We start from the raw sequence: 16,571 nt of genomic DNA, 5'->3' as shown, positions 1-16,571 counted from the left end.
GAATTGCTTAGCTTGCACTATCATTTCCTTGACTGTTTTGTTGCTGCCTCTTCTCAGACTGCAAATTCTACAGAATTATTTTTAGCCCATGCAATGGGTAAAAAATACATGATTTTGAAAAATGAAGTAATCAATGAGTATAAATTCTTCGGGACAGGAGCCATTTCTTATCTTTGTATCTACAATACTCATCATAGTACTAAGCAAACAGTAGATTATCAATAGCTCTTCACTAAATAAATGGATACATTTATACTGTTACATGTGACTGCTGGCTGTAATACCCAGATAGGTTTTTCTCATCTGTACCCTTTCCAATTTCTGCTTCTATGAAACATCAGATAAGGTTCTTTTTCTAAAAGGAGTGCCATCCATGAAGAGAGCTTACCCAGGTCAAACTGGCCAGAAGTGTAGCCACAAGTCTGCCGGACTTCCTCACTGTCCCAGCCCAAGGGGTAGAGAGCACAGCCAGCACCAATCAACAAGCCTGCAAAGAGATAAGAATAGGGCTTTACCAGTGCTTCTCTGCATCACTAGATAAAGGTGGTGGGATCAATATTTAGCAATATAACAAGACCATAGTGTCTGCTTTTTGGACAGCACCAGCCACAACTCTTTTAAGCAATCTAAGGTCAGTTTGACTCCAACAACAATTTCAAGTCAGCTTAAAAGAAATAAAAAAAAAAAACTTGACAGCTCAGTTTGGGTCCAACTTTGCCTTTTAAAGCATTAAAAGCCTTGCAAATCCTGTTTAGGAAATACAATTCAGAAGCTTTTTAAATCATTCTTGTAAAAACCCAACCAATTCCACCATTAATCCATGCAAACAAGGATTTCAAGAGAAAGCAAAAGTTCCTAATAGGTTATGATTTCTTATTCATTATTCTAAATTCATCATTCATTATTCATTAGATTTTTGTTTCCTATTTAAGGCTCAAAATAGGGTGTTTCAGCGTTGTCAAATTTTACCAGGGGCAGAAAGAACATAAAGAGTTTCATGAATGGCCTCGGCACATTCATCAAACCTCTGAACTGTCCTGCCCATTATTGTGCAATGTGGAGAATCACTGAGCATCCACGCATCTCAGAAAGACTCAGGAAGACAGACATTCATTATAATCTGAGTACCCCTTGCAGCTAAAACCAAAAGTTTTGATGACTAAAGAAAGTGACGGTTTTAAATACAAAAAAAACTAGCCGGGCGAGGTGGCGGGCGCCTGTAGTCCCAGCTACTCGGGAGGCTGAGGCAGGAGAATGGCGTGAACCCGGGAGGCGGAGCTTGCAGTGAGCCGAGATCGCGCCACTGCACTCCAGCCTGGGCGACAGAGTGAGACTCGTCTCAAAAAAAAAAAAAAAAAAAAAAAAAACGAAAGTGACGGTTGTATCTTAATATAAATTAAGTTATCCTGGCAGCACTCTCTGAGCTGACAGCTTTCAGTCGGTGAGTCTTTAGTTTGCATCAAAGCCTAATACGGTTTTACAAGAAGCTAAATGAGATTTAAGCACTCACTATTTGAATTTGGGTGCTAACCTGAAAGTGAGATCGTGTTGTGTCAATCACAGGTGTTACCAACACCTGTGAGTACCACAAATGTGCTGAACCCATAGGGCCAACAGATAGATAGTCTAATGTGGGGGAAGTGGCTTATCAGGTGCTAAATGAGAGAGGCCCCTAAATGAGAAAATCCATTAATATGGTAATGTGGAGGAGGATGGCAGGGCCTAGAATGTACCTACCAGAGGAGGTCTTCAATATTTCTGCACCAAGTCCCTTCCTGGCCTTCTTTTTTCCTTTTCTTCCCCACCCCCATCACCCCTGGTGGATAAACTGAGCAGTAGTAATCCATACAAATAATCTGTTTCCTCACAGGTAACTAAAGGAGAGCAAGCTGCTTTCCATCCCTGTCCTTAACCACTCTGTGGAGCTCTAAGGAAAGGCCTCCCTCACCCCCACACCCATCCTGATACATTTCCTACCCTGGTAATGCTTTCCCCAGTCTGCCCCTTAGTCGACATGAAGGACCTTCTATATGCAATGCAGAGGGCCATCTACTTGTGGGAGTGCTAAAAGAATCATTGAAACTGTGAATCACTAGTCCCGGGATGTCCTATATGCAACTGCATAAATATGAATTATGTTGAAGCTCAATAATCTAGAAAGCAGTTATACAATCTTTTGCTGACGAGGCAAAATGTCCTAGTGGCCAATTTCCTTAGGCTTTTTCCCTTAGGATAGAATGTATAGCATTCTAAAGACAACTCCAAACTAGTTTTAGGCACCATTAAGTAAAGAAATTATTAATGAGGATGCCAAGCTTTGTGTAAACTGAATTCCATGAATGTTTAATAAACAATGAGGTATCATGTCTGTGATATTCAGGTCTTAATAGGAAGCACCACTTTCTGAGAAGATCCTGTGAGCAATTTTTTTTAAAGGATGACAAATGCAGAAAGCCATCTGGACAAAAAGTATTTAAGTGCAAGAAAAATGAAAAATAGTAACATTTAAGCCAGGGGGCCCCAACCCCCGAGCCATGAACCAGTATGGGTCCATGGTCTGTTAGGAACTGGGCCACAGAGCAGGAGGTGAGCAGCAGGCAAGCAAGTAAAGCTTCATATGTATTTACAGCCGTTCTCCATTGCTCGCATTACCACCTGAGGTCTGCCTCCTGTCAGATCTGCAGTGGCATCAGTTCTCTTTTTTTTTTTTTTTTTTTTGAGACGGAGTCCCGCACTGTCACCCAGGCTGGAGTGCAGTGGTGTGACCTCAGCTCACTGCAACCTCTGCCTCCTGAGTAGCTGGGATTACAGGTGCCTGCCACTGTACCCAGCTAATTTTTGTATTTTTAATAGAGACGGGGTTTCACCATGTTGGCCAGGCTGATCTAGAACTCCTGACCACAGGCGATCCGCCTGCCTCAGCCTCCTAAAGTGCTGGGATGACAGAACCACTGCACCTGGCCTAGCATTAGATTCTTACAGGAGCACGAACCCTATTGTGAAATGCGCATGCAAGGGATCCAGGTTGCACTCTCCTTATGAGAATCTAATGTCTGATGATCTGTCACGGTCTCCCATCACCCTCAGATGGGACTGTCTAGTTGCAGGAAAATAGGCCCAGGGCTCCCACTGATTCTACCTTATGGTGAGTTGTAGAATTATTTCATTATATAATCACAATGTAATAACAGAAATAAAGTGTACACTAAATGTAATGTGCTTGAATCATCCTGAAACCATCCTCCTCCATTCAGTCCATGGAAAAATTATCTTCCATTAAACTGGTCCCTGGTATAACAAAGGCTGGGGACTTCTGATTTAAGCTATCAGTAATCTCCTCCTTACCTGATAGACAACTAAATGAAAAACAGTTTTATTTGCTAATGTTCTTTTCATTACAAGTAAAAACTATGTGCCATGAAGTCATGAAAACACCTAGTTTGGCCCAGTCTTAGGCTAGTCACTTTGGGACAGTAAATAGAAAGGAGCTTACATATGGAAGGAACATATGCCCCTTAGGACAGGGGCTCTCCAAGGGGCAGAACACTTAGCAGTCAGAGTTTTTTTTTTTGGAATTCTGAGCTGTTTTTGTGATACTGTAACCAGGGACCTTGGTTTTAAAAATCACCCACTTTCTTTTTCTTCCTTCTCTCCCCTCTCACCCCTTCATTCCTTCCCTCTCTAGACACTCCCCTCCAACAATGCATGCTTATCTAATTATGCTCTTGCTCTTGAAACAAACCAGGCTGGAGTCCCATGGCAGAATCCTCCCACTTAGGAAGAGTCCACCATTTTGCAATCTACTCATCTGACAAAGGGCTAATATCCAGAATCTACAAAGAACTCAAACAAATTTACAAGAAAAAAACAAACAACCCCATCAAAAAGTGGGCAAAGGATATGAACAGACATTTCTCAAAAGAAGACATTCATACAGCCAACAGACACATGAAAAAATGCTCATCATCACTGGCCATCAGAGAAATGCAAATCAAAACCACAATGAGATATCATCTCACACCAGTTAGAATGGCAATCATTAAAAAGTCAGGAAACAACAGGTGTTGGAGAGGATGTGGAGAAATAGGAACACTTTTACACTGTTGGTGGGATTGTAAACTAGTTCAACCATTATGGAAAACAGTATGGCGATTCCTCAAGGATCTAGAACTAGATGTACCATATGACCCAGCCATCCCACTACTGGGTATATACCCAAAGGATCATAAATCATGCTGCTATGAAGACACATGCACACGTATGTTTATTGCGGCACTATTCACAATAGCAAAGACTTGGAATCAACCCAAATGTCCATCTGTGACAGACTGGATTAAGAAAATGTGGCACATATACACCATGGAATACTATGCAGCCATAAGAAAGGATGAGTTTGCGTCCTTTGTAGGGACACGGATGCAGCTGGAAACCATCATTCTTAGCAAACTATCACAAGAACAGTAAACCAAACACCGCATGTTCTCACTCATAGGTGGGAACTGAACAATGAGATCACTTGGACTCGGGAAGGGGAACATCACACACCGGGGCCTATCATGGTGGGGGAGGGGGGAGGGATTGCATTGGGAGTTATACCTGATATAAATGATGAATTGATGGGTGCTGATGAGTTGATGGGTGCAGCACACCAACATGGCACAAGTATACATATGTAACAAACCTGCACGTTATGCACGTGTACCCTAGAACTTAAAGTATAATAAAAAAAAATAAAAAAAAAAAAGTCAAGATAATGCCAACCAGACTTCCGCACAGGCAGTTACCCAAGATGGCCATCAGAATGTGAAAATAAAACTTTAGACAAATTTAATAGAGTTTAATTGAGTGAGGGCTTAAAAAATTCACAAATCAGGCAGCCTCCAGAATCATGGCAAATTCAGAGAGACTCCAGGGATACTTATGGTCAGAGCAAATTTATAGACAAAAAAGGGAAAGTGACATACAGAAAACAGAAGTGAGGTACAGAAACAATGGACTGGTCACAGCTTGGTGTTTGACTTATCTGAACACGGTTTGAACAGTCAGCAGCACATGCATTGTTGAAGTATGGCTGCTGGGATTGGCTGAGATGCAGCTATTGTTACAGAAGCATACTCCTAAATTAGGTTTTCTACTAAGTCTGCCTACTAAGCTAGGTTATGGTTCATCCTCAAGGACTTACGTATGGAAGCATGGAGGTTTTCTCAGGCCATGTTTAGTTCAATTTAACAAGAACAAGATACACAGACTGTGTACCCTGCACTACTCCTGAATGTCTCCTATACCACGTTTCCCTTTAAAAGCCCTATGGTACATTTTAAAATGTAAACGGTGTTCAGAACACTAGATTGCCATCTTCTCAGGTTGCTGGTTATCCGATCAAACCTGCTTTTCCTCCCACCAAACTTTGTCTCTTGTGTTCTGTCCGGTTTTCTACCAGCAAGCAGCCAAACCTAGGGTGGGTTACACTACTTTGGTTTTCTTTTGTTTGTTTTGTTTTGTGTTTTTGAGATGGAGTCTTGCTCTGTTTCACAGGCTGGAGTGCAGTGGCACGATCTTGGCTCACTCCCGGGTTCAAGCGATTCTCCTGCCTCAGCCTCTTGGGTAACTGGGATTACAGGTGCGTGCCCCCACGCCCATCTGATTTTTGTATTTTTAGTAGAGATAGGGTTTCACCATGTTGGTCAGGCTGGTCTTGAACTCCTGACCTCATGATCTGTCTCTGCCTCAGCCTCCCAAACTGCTGGGATTACAGGTGTGAGCCACTGCACCCAGCCACATTACTTTGAAATGTAGATTCAACCATATAAATTAGGAACAATTTTATACACAGGAAATTTGTGGTACATGTATGAATTTTTAAAATATACCACGAACATATGCTCACATTTAAAAAAAGTTGTTCAGTGGAGGGCAACTAGCTTATCTGAATTTTTATATTAATATTTATGTAGTTCTTGTTTTGTCATCTGCTGGTATTTGCTAGCAGGAAAGAAACTGCAGACTCCAAAAATTTGAGAAACATTTCTGGGAGAAAAATGTATGTTACAAACCGTATGATCAGGCTAACTGGCTATCGCAATTATTAGGATATGTAGGCAGATATTTCGGTAGCCTCCCCACTAATTTGCTACCACTGTATGTTATGGTAAAAGGGAGTTTCAGATCAAATTTGGCCAAATATGCAACAAATGTCGATTAGTAAGCTGGCACCAAAAAGAGTCAGAAGATCAATTCTGCAAGCTCAGTGAAATCCAGTGACCTGCCCCCGTGACCAACACAACTCCATCATATAGTCATTGCAACAGGGACCTCACATGAAATTTTCAACACACAATAGACAACTATGAGACAGCTCAGGGAAACTTTAAGTCAGATCAGGCCACAATATTTTCCATTAAATGGAAGTGGAGAGGGAGCACAGGTCCAAAGAGAGAGAGCTAAACCTGGACTGCCCCATGCAGTAGCCAATAGCCACAGGCAGCCCCTTAAGTTTAAATGTAAGTTAATTAAGATTAAATACAACTCAAAAATTCAATCCCTCAGTTGCACCAACTACATTTCAAGCGCTCGACAGCCACTTGGCACTAGTGGCTACCACATTGGACAGCATAAATCAGACCATTTCCATAACTGTAGTTCTACTGGAAGATGGCTGTGCTAGATATAAGACACATTTTAAAAGAATGCTGGACTTGTCAGATTCTTAGGCCTTAAGCCTAATAGTGCTTGTTAACAATCAAAATCATCACTGCTCTTTAAAATTCTTCCTTTTAGGTAGGGCTAGAGGCCAGGAAACTATATTTCATAAACGAGTGGGAGTTCTGGGTCATACTGTGTCAATAAGAAGCTCTCATGTGGACTATAAAAGATAAAAGGGATAAACTGGTATTCCACATTCACACCTGCAGCCAGGGGCAAGCCTTTCTGCAGACAGACGGTGACATTTGGGAGTGATTTCCAGGTGTCCCCCTCCTCATCACCCTCTAAGGGTGGATTATCAGCTGTAGCTTCCGTTGATCCCAGCACTTTCTGAGTTCCTGAATTCTTCAAAGCAGCTTCTCTGACCTTCACTTTCTCAGATCTCTTAGTAGGTCTACAAAAAATGTTAAATCTCTGGGCTACATCCCTTCCTGCTGGTAATATCTAGAGTTATTTCTCTTACCAGTCAAACTCTGGTACATGCCCACTCACACAAGGGCAGAAGAGCCAATACTGATCTTAACACCCCACCGTATTTCTTGAACATCATCCATTTCCTTAATTAAAAATTATCTCTAAACACAATTTATGCTAATTGTTAAACTTCTGGGGCAAGTATAGATAGTGATATTCTAATGCTTGGCCTTTAAGTATGTCTGTGGTATGGTCTTTGGTTAGGAACTGGAACAGGCTAACTAACCTCTCCTGAAATGTAGATTTCTGAAAAGGATACTTCGAATGTTAACCAACTGCCTTTTGGGAGAGGACTGAAGTCAACTAGCATTTTGTTGTCTATACTGAAGCACTATTTTGCAAAGTAAAGTAGAAGCAATTAAATGTAAAACTGAGAACATCTTTTTAATGGAAGCAATTTGCCATTGTTCAGTTCCAGCAGTGTTAAATCTTAGCCCGTGTTGCGGAGATCAAGGTTTGTTGGAAGCACCATTTAGAAATCCCTGAATTAGATACCACTTGGGTATCATACGGTATGCAGAAATGGAGCTCAGAAAATTTTCTGGAATTTGAAGTAATTGCTCAAATGACGTCTTAGTGACCTGACAGATTTTAAGACTTCTAGTTGCCTAACTTGCTTCTGTAAGTGGCTCAGTTAGAATCTCTAGCTTACAAGCTTTAAGATTATTTACATGGATTTTCTTTATTAGACTTCTAAACCTTGTGGTTACCACATGGACTTAATTTCAATCAAATTCCTTTGTCACTGCCATAAAAGACAACATAAAAAAAAAGTCACAGTATCACACCTTTTGGAAATTTGTGCATAGGAGTGAAAGTGAGGGAAGATGTTGGGAAGCAAGTCAGCAACCTGAGGAAGGTGGGAATCAAGGTGGGTTGCAGGAAGAGGTGTGAGATCACTTGCAGCTACAAGCTCATTTGCAATTAAGCAGCAGTCTATTTCTGTAACCCCAAAGACGTGCAACTTTTAAGGGGTCATAAGTCAATCACAAATTACTGCAAATTAGTTCAATCTTTAGTTTCTACCAGCACCTTGCTGCAATCAGCAATCTAGAGGCAAAAGGCCATGAGGAAGATCGTTTTTAAGGAGGTTTTAGGATTGCACAGAGATGCTGCCTCCTAAAAAAAGAAAAAGCAATCATCTAACAGATGACTTGATAATTCTTAAATTTGGAAAAGTTCATTTTAATAATGCATTGACTACCACACCATTTCATCCTGAGTGCCCTGAGGTTTTGGGGCTCACCCTGTTCAAGGACAATTACAATATTTTAAGAGCCAAGTCAGTGGAATGACCTCTAAGGAGAAGCCAATGTGAATGGAAAAGAGCTGGCATAGATAATTACCAAAAGGTGGGCAATGCTGCTGTGATGAAAGTCTGTTGTTTAGTTCCAAATGGGCCCTTGGGCCCAAACCTGAGCCTGGATACACTCTGGCCATAAACCACCTGCAGGACAGCTCCTAGTAGAAACTGTTCGATTTCACAAAATGCTAGAAATATCGGCCATGATACTAATTGCTTCTTTGAATTTTAGTGTGTGAAGTCTGAAGTCTGTAAAGAACTCAGTGGTCGGAATAAGAACCTGGGGCTGGGAATTTTCCCTTCTGCAAAACCCTTTCTATTCAAACACAGTACTTAACACTTAGCCAGCGGACGATTAACATAACAATTCAGCTCCTGCCAAGAAGGCAAAACAAACCTCTAGTCAGCCAATGCCAATTACTCTCCACAGGTGGTAAGAATAGAGTCCTCATGTTAAACTCATAAAGCCTTATTTTTCCAGGCCAATCTTGAAAGTTTTTAAATGTGATCTCACTTTTTTCCATGACTGTGGCTCCATTCTTTTTCCACTGTTTATTATTTTTTTTTAATGGAATGACTTTTTCCACCCTTGGCCCCTTGAGTGGTCACACCAGTGTTTCCCATCAATTCATCTTTTATGTGTTTTGGATACTTTTATCCATCCTCCAGTTCCTTTATCTTCCTTTCTGTGGTAAGCACCGAGGGAAATTGTTTTCTTTACTGTTCTCATGAAAGCTGCTCAATCTTGCAGCCTGTTATCTGAACTTCTCTTTTTGGAAGAGTCTGGCATGTTTCCATCTCAAATTCTCCATATGCTAATTTATGTACACGAGTTTTGTCCATTTTCATCCCTAGATAATGGCCCCTTTACAAAATGTAAGAACAAGAAATGTAACAATAAAACAAATACAGTGGTGGGGAAGGAACAAGAGCAGGGGTCAGTAGTGTAATTCTTCAGACCCTGAAAACCCAAGGAGTACATTCTTTAGTCTACAAGAAAAAAAGAAGGCTCGGTTGGGTTCTAGTAAACCACACCTCCTATCAAAGTGCTTTCTGGAAACTGAGGCACAGAGGATGTAAGAAGCCTGTCCACGGACACAGAGCTCAGATTAATACCAGGCCTCCTGGATCTCAGACCAGGGCTCTTTTCTAACTATCATGATCCCAATGCTGGGACATGAGTCCACTCCATGGTCACGCACTCACCACCCATAATCTGAGTTCAACCAGACCCATGGTGGATTTGACCACCATCATGTTTTACTAAGTGGGACGCAGCATCTCTAAGTCCAGACTTCTTGTATCTCTTGAATAATTGAAACATATGTCAATACAGAGCCTGCAAGTAGCTGGCTGGAGCCAGGTCCTGGTCATCCTGTTAACTGCTTGGGTGCCCTGGCCAGTCTCAAAGGCATTTCCGACTGGGGATCCCTGACTTACCGCACCTACTACTGGTTCTTTGAATACATTTTGAGCTTTTTCATCTCTGAAAGTTAAATCCCTTCTCTCTGACTGAGACACTCTCACTGCTTACTTCAATGTTCAGAAAATACTACCACTTAAGGTCTAGAAGCCTCAACACATTGCCTTTCCTGGTCATCTCAAGCAGTGAGCTATAGGTTTTGCCTCTCCCGTGAGCTGCTATTTTGATGCACCCTCTACCCTTTAATTGAGGCTGACCATCTTCCATTGCAGTTATTTGTAAGGATTACATGTCTTGGAAGGCCACACACTCTATGTTTACTTGCATCCAACTCACTCATTCACAGTATTTGTTAAATATCAAATAGTAGTAATACCATTTATTTAGTACTTTAAAATCCTCAGAAAAATGTGTTTTTGTACACATATTTTTGAAGTCCAGATATCGCATCATAGTTATAGAATATATTGACCAGGCACAGTGGCTCATGTCTGGAATCCCAGCACTTTGGGAGGCCGAGGTGCATGGATCACCAGGTCAGGAGTTCAAAACCAGCATGGACAATACGGTGAAACCCCATCTCTACTAAAAATACAAAAACTAGCTGGGTGTGGTGGTGCATGCCTGTAATCCCAGCTACTCAGGAAGCTGAGGCAGGAGAATCGTTTGAACCCAGGAGGCAGAGGTTGCAGTGAGCCGGGATCATGCCACTGCACTCCAGCCTGGGTGACAGAGCGAGACTCCGTCTCACACACACACACAAAATCATTGCCCCTATTTAACAGGTGAAGGAAACTGAAGCTTGCACAAGCAGGCCTATGCTCATAAATCTACTCGAGTGGTAGATCCAGGGACAAACATCCAGGTTGAGCCCTGAGCCAGTGCTCCTAACCCCTCTTCTCCAATGCCTCCCAAATCCCCAAGTGTTCACTGTCCTATGTCTGGGCTTACTTTCCATAGCCACACATGTACTGAACCCTGTGTGTAAATGGGAAGGAGGAACGGGGCAGAAGATCAAGCCAGATTTCCAGTCACCATTTGTCCAAGACTGACACTGCTTTAGCCATAGGGAAGACTCGCACTGCTGCCTGTGACTAATGACAAGGGATGGGCCCTTGGAAACCCTGCAAGTCCCTTCCCTGGGGATCAGTGAGGAGAACCCCGGTTGTGAGCGCTGGCACACAAAAAGCTTCTGTCCAAAAAGGAGCACATGGAGGTATAAAGATGAGAAATGGGTTATGATCAGAAGGTTAGCCAAGGAAAGCATATCTTATTCAAATACTAAAATATGAAACAGAAATACGATAATTTGATAACCTATCAAAAATATTTTAACAAATCACAATAAGGCTATTCCTTGGCTGAAAACATCCTGCAGAAGAGAGCATACTTTGGGTTTCCTTAAAATGTTTTTCAAAGTGGTGCCTTGATTCTCATTCTTCTTCTTTTTTTAATTCATGTGACAGAAAACACAAAAGACATGTACAATGTGTTATGCACCAAAATACTCATTCCTTAGCTCAGAGCAAAAATTCACAAGCTAACTTCAGTCATGAGTGACTTGTCACTTTTTCTCTTCCTGGGGTCCTGGGCAATCCTTGGGAGAAAAAAATAAAGTTGCTTCAAACAATGAAAATTTGGGGAAGATTTTGCAATAGATACGTGACAGTTTTCTGGGAAAGTACATCTGATTGAAAGCAACACCTCTGCCCTTAGCAACCCCAGTAGTTAAGGGCATCTCAATTCTACCATTTCACTTCTTTAGGACTCAGTTTTCCTGATCTGTAAAATGGGGGAAAATGCCTATCAGGCTCTCTTGAGATGGTTGCAAGGATTAAATGAGACAGTGTATGTAAAGGGGTAGACACAATACTTCACAGGAACAGTTCAGTGCATGGGCTTTATCGTTAAACTTTAGACCTTGTCATGCAGGCAGGGAGGGTGTGAGTTTGCTTAAGGCCAGTGTGTTTTTGTATACATTTGTCTGATATCGAGTCCTCCTCTCTTGGAGAAGCTTCTCTTCTCAGATGGAATGCAGGGAGGGTCCCAGCAAGGACACTGCTGGAAACTGTGAGCCATGAACACTTGGCCCAGTCATAGAAACTTCAGAAAGCACAAGTGAAACATCTGCAGCAGGGTGACCCTCACAGGGGTGAAGGATTAGTACTCTGCTACCATGATGAGAATGCTTTTCTCTGTTCTTTTTTGTTTGTTTTTAGAAACCTGGTCTCACACCGTTGCCCAGGCTGGAGTGCAGTGGCAGGATCATGGCTCACTGCAGCCTCAAGCTCCAGGGCTCCGGGTATCCTCCTGCTTCGGTCTCCTGAGTAGCTGGAACTATAGGCATATGCCATCATGCCCAGCTGTTTTTTGACTTTTAAAGGCACCTTTGGCCTATCTGTGAGGCAGGTGGAGCCAGAATTGATTCACCCACTTGGTAGATGAAGAAACAGAGTCACACACTGATGGGGAGATCTAAGGACCATCATGACACAGATAACCAGAGGCAGGGCTGGGACACAAACTCAGGCGCTTGAGTCCTGTGATAGGAGTAGGAGCTTTGATTCACTGCCTTCACTCTGATACTGCTGGAAAGGAAGTTAACAACGCTTAGTCCTGCAGCTACCCCTCCAAAACAAAAGAAATGCCCATTTTCACAGACCCTAAGGTGTCACGCATTACATGGAGAGAAAAATGAAGACACAGTACCAAATTTCCAGAGTTCCATGGTCCAGTGTAGCACTGCTCAGACTGATGTGCACAGAAACCGCTGGCAAGCTTGTTAAAATGCAGGTTCTGGTTCTTTAGTTCTGGAATGAAGCCCAGTGTCCTGCATTTCCAGCCAGCTCCCGGTAAGGCGGAGGTTGCTGTCCAGAACCACAGCCTGAGCCTCAAGCGTCGAGTGGAAATTGCACAGACTTTGCTATCCATCATGTCAGGCCTGAATTCTGATACCAACCTTGACTAGATATGTGACCCTGAGCTGCATGCCTTTGACCTCTCTGAGCTCAGTCTTTCATCTCTATAAAATAGAGCTAATGGTTCTTGCACATTTAGCATGGTACCTGTATCTTTAGCACTGTTATTAGATATAAATTAATGACTTGATAAAAATGCCAGGTCCAGAGCTTGGCATCTAATAGGGGGCAGCATATTATAGTTGTTTATGTCAATATTAATAAAGATGTTACCGCTGTTTCAGAATGTCAAGTATTTCATTCTATTATACCTGCCAATTTCAGATTCTTCATTAGCACCTACAGGTGTTCACCAGTTTAAAACAAACAAACAAACAAACCAAAACACTACCTAATTAGAAGCAGAAACTTCTGCTGTATCACTTGCTCACATCTTCACAACAAATACACTTGCTGGAACTAACCACATCTCTACAGCTAAGAGTTGTTACATTTCTTTTTATTCCCTCTAACATGGTATTATGAAAAATTCCAAACTTACAGAAAAGTTGGAAGAACTGTAGAGTGAATACCCATATACCCAGCATTTAGGTTCTATGATTAACAGGTTTTTGAAATGTTTTAATCTTTTGTGTACCTATGTTCCCACTCCTCTGTTAATCCATAAATCCACCTTTTTTTTTTTAGGGATGGGGGGATACTTGTCTTAGTAAGTTTCAGGCATCAGTATATACAGTTTCCTGTCATCATTCATACTCCATCCTCTTCTTTCTTTGGCACAGGAGTCTATGCAGACCCTATGACGCAGACACAAAATTAGACCAAAAAGCTGTAACTGCGACAAGACTGTATCCTGAAGGCCTGATGGTGCTAAATTGGGATCCATCAACTTGAAAAGTGATTTTTATACAGATCTGGAGTAATGGATACCTTTAAGTCTTTCACATTTCTCAAACAACTATCCTACAGCTTAAAATAGGATCAGCTTGCTTCAGCTACCTGACCCAGAAATCCCAATAAGAACCTTACAAGACATTTCACAAACCTCAGAATAACAAAATAAAGAGTCCCAGCACAGATAAGCCGCTCAGCTCAGACTTTTCACTAGACATATTTTCTCTTAATGATTACTGTTGCTTTGTGCAAAAAATGAATTACTCCTGACACTGACCCTCTTAAATAAGAAAAAAAAAAAAAAAAAAAAAAAAGAACATAACCATTACACTTCAACATGAAACCTTCCAGGAGCAGGACTAGGCTTCAACAATATTCTGTCAGGAAAGTTCTGACCAGAAAAAAACAAAAGGAAAAATGCATAAGTAAATTTGCACTGTAAACCCTGAATGCATTCCACCCTTGCTTTGAAAATGCAACGTTAATTCCAAACCAGACTCTAGTTGTTGCAAGTTGGTAAACTGTGGTTACCCTCACGAAAATAAATATTCCAATGGAAAACTATCAGGAAGGAAGCCTTAGGAGTCAGAAAGTGCTGTATTCAAATATTGGATATGCCACTTACTAGATACTGGCCAAGCAAGTCTCGTAAACTTGAGCCTCAGAAGTTTCTTCCATAAAATGTGTATCAGTCCGTTTGAATTGCTATAAAGGAATCACTGAGGCTGGGTAATTTATAAAGAAAAGAGGCTTATTTTGGCTTATGGTTCTGCAGGTTGTACAAGAAGCATGGTACTAGCATCTGTTGCTGGTGAAGCCTCAGGAAGCTTCCAATCACAGTGGAAGGCAAAGGCGGAGCCAGTGTATCACATGGTGATGGAGAGAAGCAAGACAGCTGCCAGGCTCTTTTCAACCACCCACTCTAGCAAGAGCTGGTTACCATGGGGCGGGCACTTCATGAGGGATCTGCCTCCTTGACCCAAACACCTCCCATCAAGCCCCACCTCCAACACTGGGGATTACGTTTCACCATGAGATTTGGAAGGGACAAGCATTCAAACCATGTCAAAATGGATACACCAGTGCTTCTTTACAGAGTTACTGACAGCACTGGAGAAAATGCTTTTAAAATCCCAGCACAGTGCAGAGCATGTAGAAGCAGCTTCCCTCTTATGAAATCACAAGGGAGAGGTAACACTTTGAACATTGATTTTTATTTACATAGCAGTGTCTTTATGAAAACAAAATACACCTTCATTACATGAGGATGCACGGTGTTACGGGAGAGCTTTGCAAAACTTCCACTGGAATTGCAGGGCAGATGATACTATGTGTTTGAAGTCTCACAGGCAACACACCTTGGCATCATGAAGTGGAATGCCATCCCCGGCCACCTCCAAGCCTTCCCCTGACATCTGTACAGATCTTTGATTCCTGCTAGAGCCCGAACTCACAGTTTCCTTCCGGGCAGGCTTGTAGAGCGATTTACTCTGGGCGTGGGAAATCACATCTTTTCTACTGAACGCACTCATTGCGCGATCCTCTCAGGGATTCTGGGTGAGCTGATACGAGGGACATTTGTGATGGGATGGAAAGCCAAGCTGTGCATAGACAGAGTTCGCTGGAGAAGCGACTCCTGCAATACACTGTCTCCTGCAAAAACTGGAGCAGATTTGGGGGTTGCATCCTGTCTGAATGGAGACAACGAAGGAACCAAGTTGCCCGATTCTGTGCAGATCATATGAGGAACTACATTGTTCGTCATGCTAATTAATACACAGCTTCAACACTGGATCCCATGACCTCAGGGGAGGGGCTGATTGGGTGGGGAACTAGTGGGGCGGGAGTAACCAAATTCCCTTGGAAGAAAGGAAGAGTGGGCTTGTGGATTGAGAAGAAGGGGCCCAGGGAATGCACTTTCTCATACGGCTGTGAGAAATAGTAATTCATTTTTAAAAAATCATTATCTAAGGCCAAAATGTATAAAGAAGGGGCATGGCCAAGTTTTAACTCAAATAGGGTCCTGAATTGGACACCTGCTGTAGAGGAAGGGCCGTAAGCTTTGGAGCCAGAGCGACTGGTGTGGAGCCAGGCTCTGCACTGGTGAGTGGTGGCTTAGGAAGGTCACTTGTTTTGAAACTTAGCCTTTCTCTCAGGGCCAGTGTGAACAAAGCCACCTGTACCTTGGGGATGGTGTGACCATCAGCAACGCACACCAATTGCCCAGTGTGTGGTACGCAGTGGCATGTTATGTTTGCATATGACGAGAGAAGATGTTCTATAGGAGATCACTCAGGGGAAGCACACGCAGAGAGGGCAAACTATTTGAGGGAAAGTATCTCCCTCCTTAGTTCTGACATCCTAATATCACAGAATTACCCAAGACAGTGCAGAGCTCAGGTAGAGAAATCTTCCAAAGGAGTGATGAGTTCCTGGGGCTTCTACTGCAGCTTCTCTCCTGTCTAAGTTCTATTGCAGAAATGGTTTCAGTTCTAACATAACAATATTTAGGAGGAAGAGTTAAACCTCTCTCCCCATGAGTGCCCTTAACCAACACATCAAGAGCCCAAGCACCAACAGACTCCCAACTACCTTCATTCATTTCTACTTAAGTTTTTAAAAAAAAGTTTGCGTAAGAAATAATTACCCTTCTTATATATTTCTAAGGGTCTTAAGTAAATCAGGAGTCCCACACCAACAGTAAAGTAGGATGTCAGACTTTTTTTTTTAGAAAGTAGCAAAATCTACATTTGTTGAACTGGATAGCAAAAGAAAGACCTTCTACAAATTTATATAGACTCTGTGTAGTTTGTCCTGCCACAGTGAGCCAGTTGAAGCCTCTTACACAGATAAATAA

The 16,571-nt window shown here is 42.2% G+C and overlaps 1 protein-coding gene across 2 annotated transcripts in view; it reads right to left on the bottom strand.

The window, feature by feature from the left end:
• LHFPL6 (LHFPL tetraspan subfamily member 6) overlaps positions 1 to 16,571 on the bottom strand; it is a 259,074-nt gene that overhangs the window by 35,060 nt on the left and 207,443 nt on the right. For both annotated transcript variants that reach the window (XM_023208873.1, XM_023208874.1), the window contains exon 3: positions 389 to 487. In XM_023208873.1, coding sequence (XP_023064641.1) covers positions 389 to 487 — 99 coding nt within the window. The remainder of the gene's footprint in view (positions 1 to 388; positions 488 to 16,571) is intronic.

Source organism: Piliocolobus tephrosceles, chromosome X (genome assembly GCF_002776525.5).
Source record: "Piliocolobus tephrosceles isolate RC106 chromosome X, ASM277652v3, whole genome shotgun sequence".
In the NCBI taxonomy this organism is placed as follows: Eukaryota; Metazoa; Chordata; class Mammalia; order Primates; family Cercopithecidae; genus Piliocolobus; species Piliocolobus tephrosceles.
Note: the sequence above shows the minus strand (reverse complement) of the source record. Positions and strands in the feature narration are given on the sequence as shown.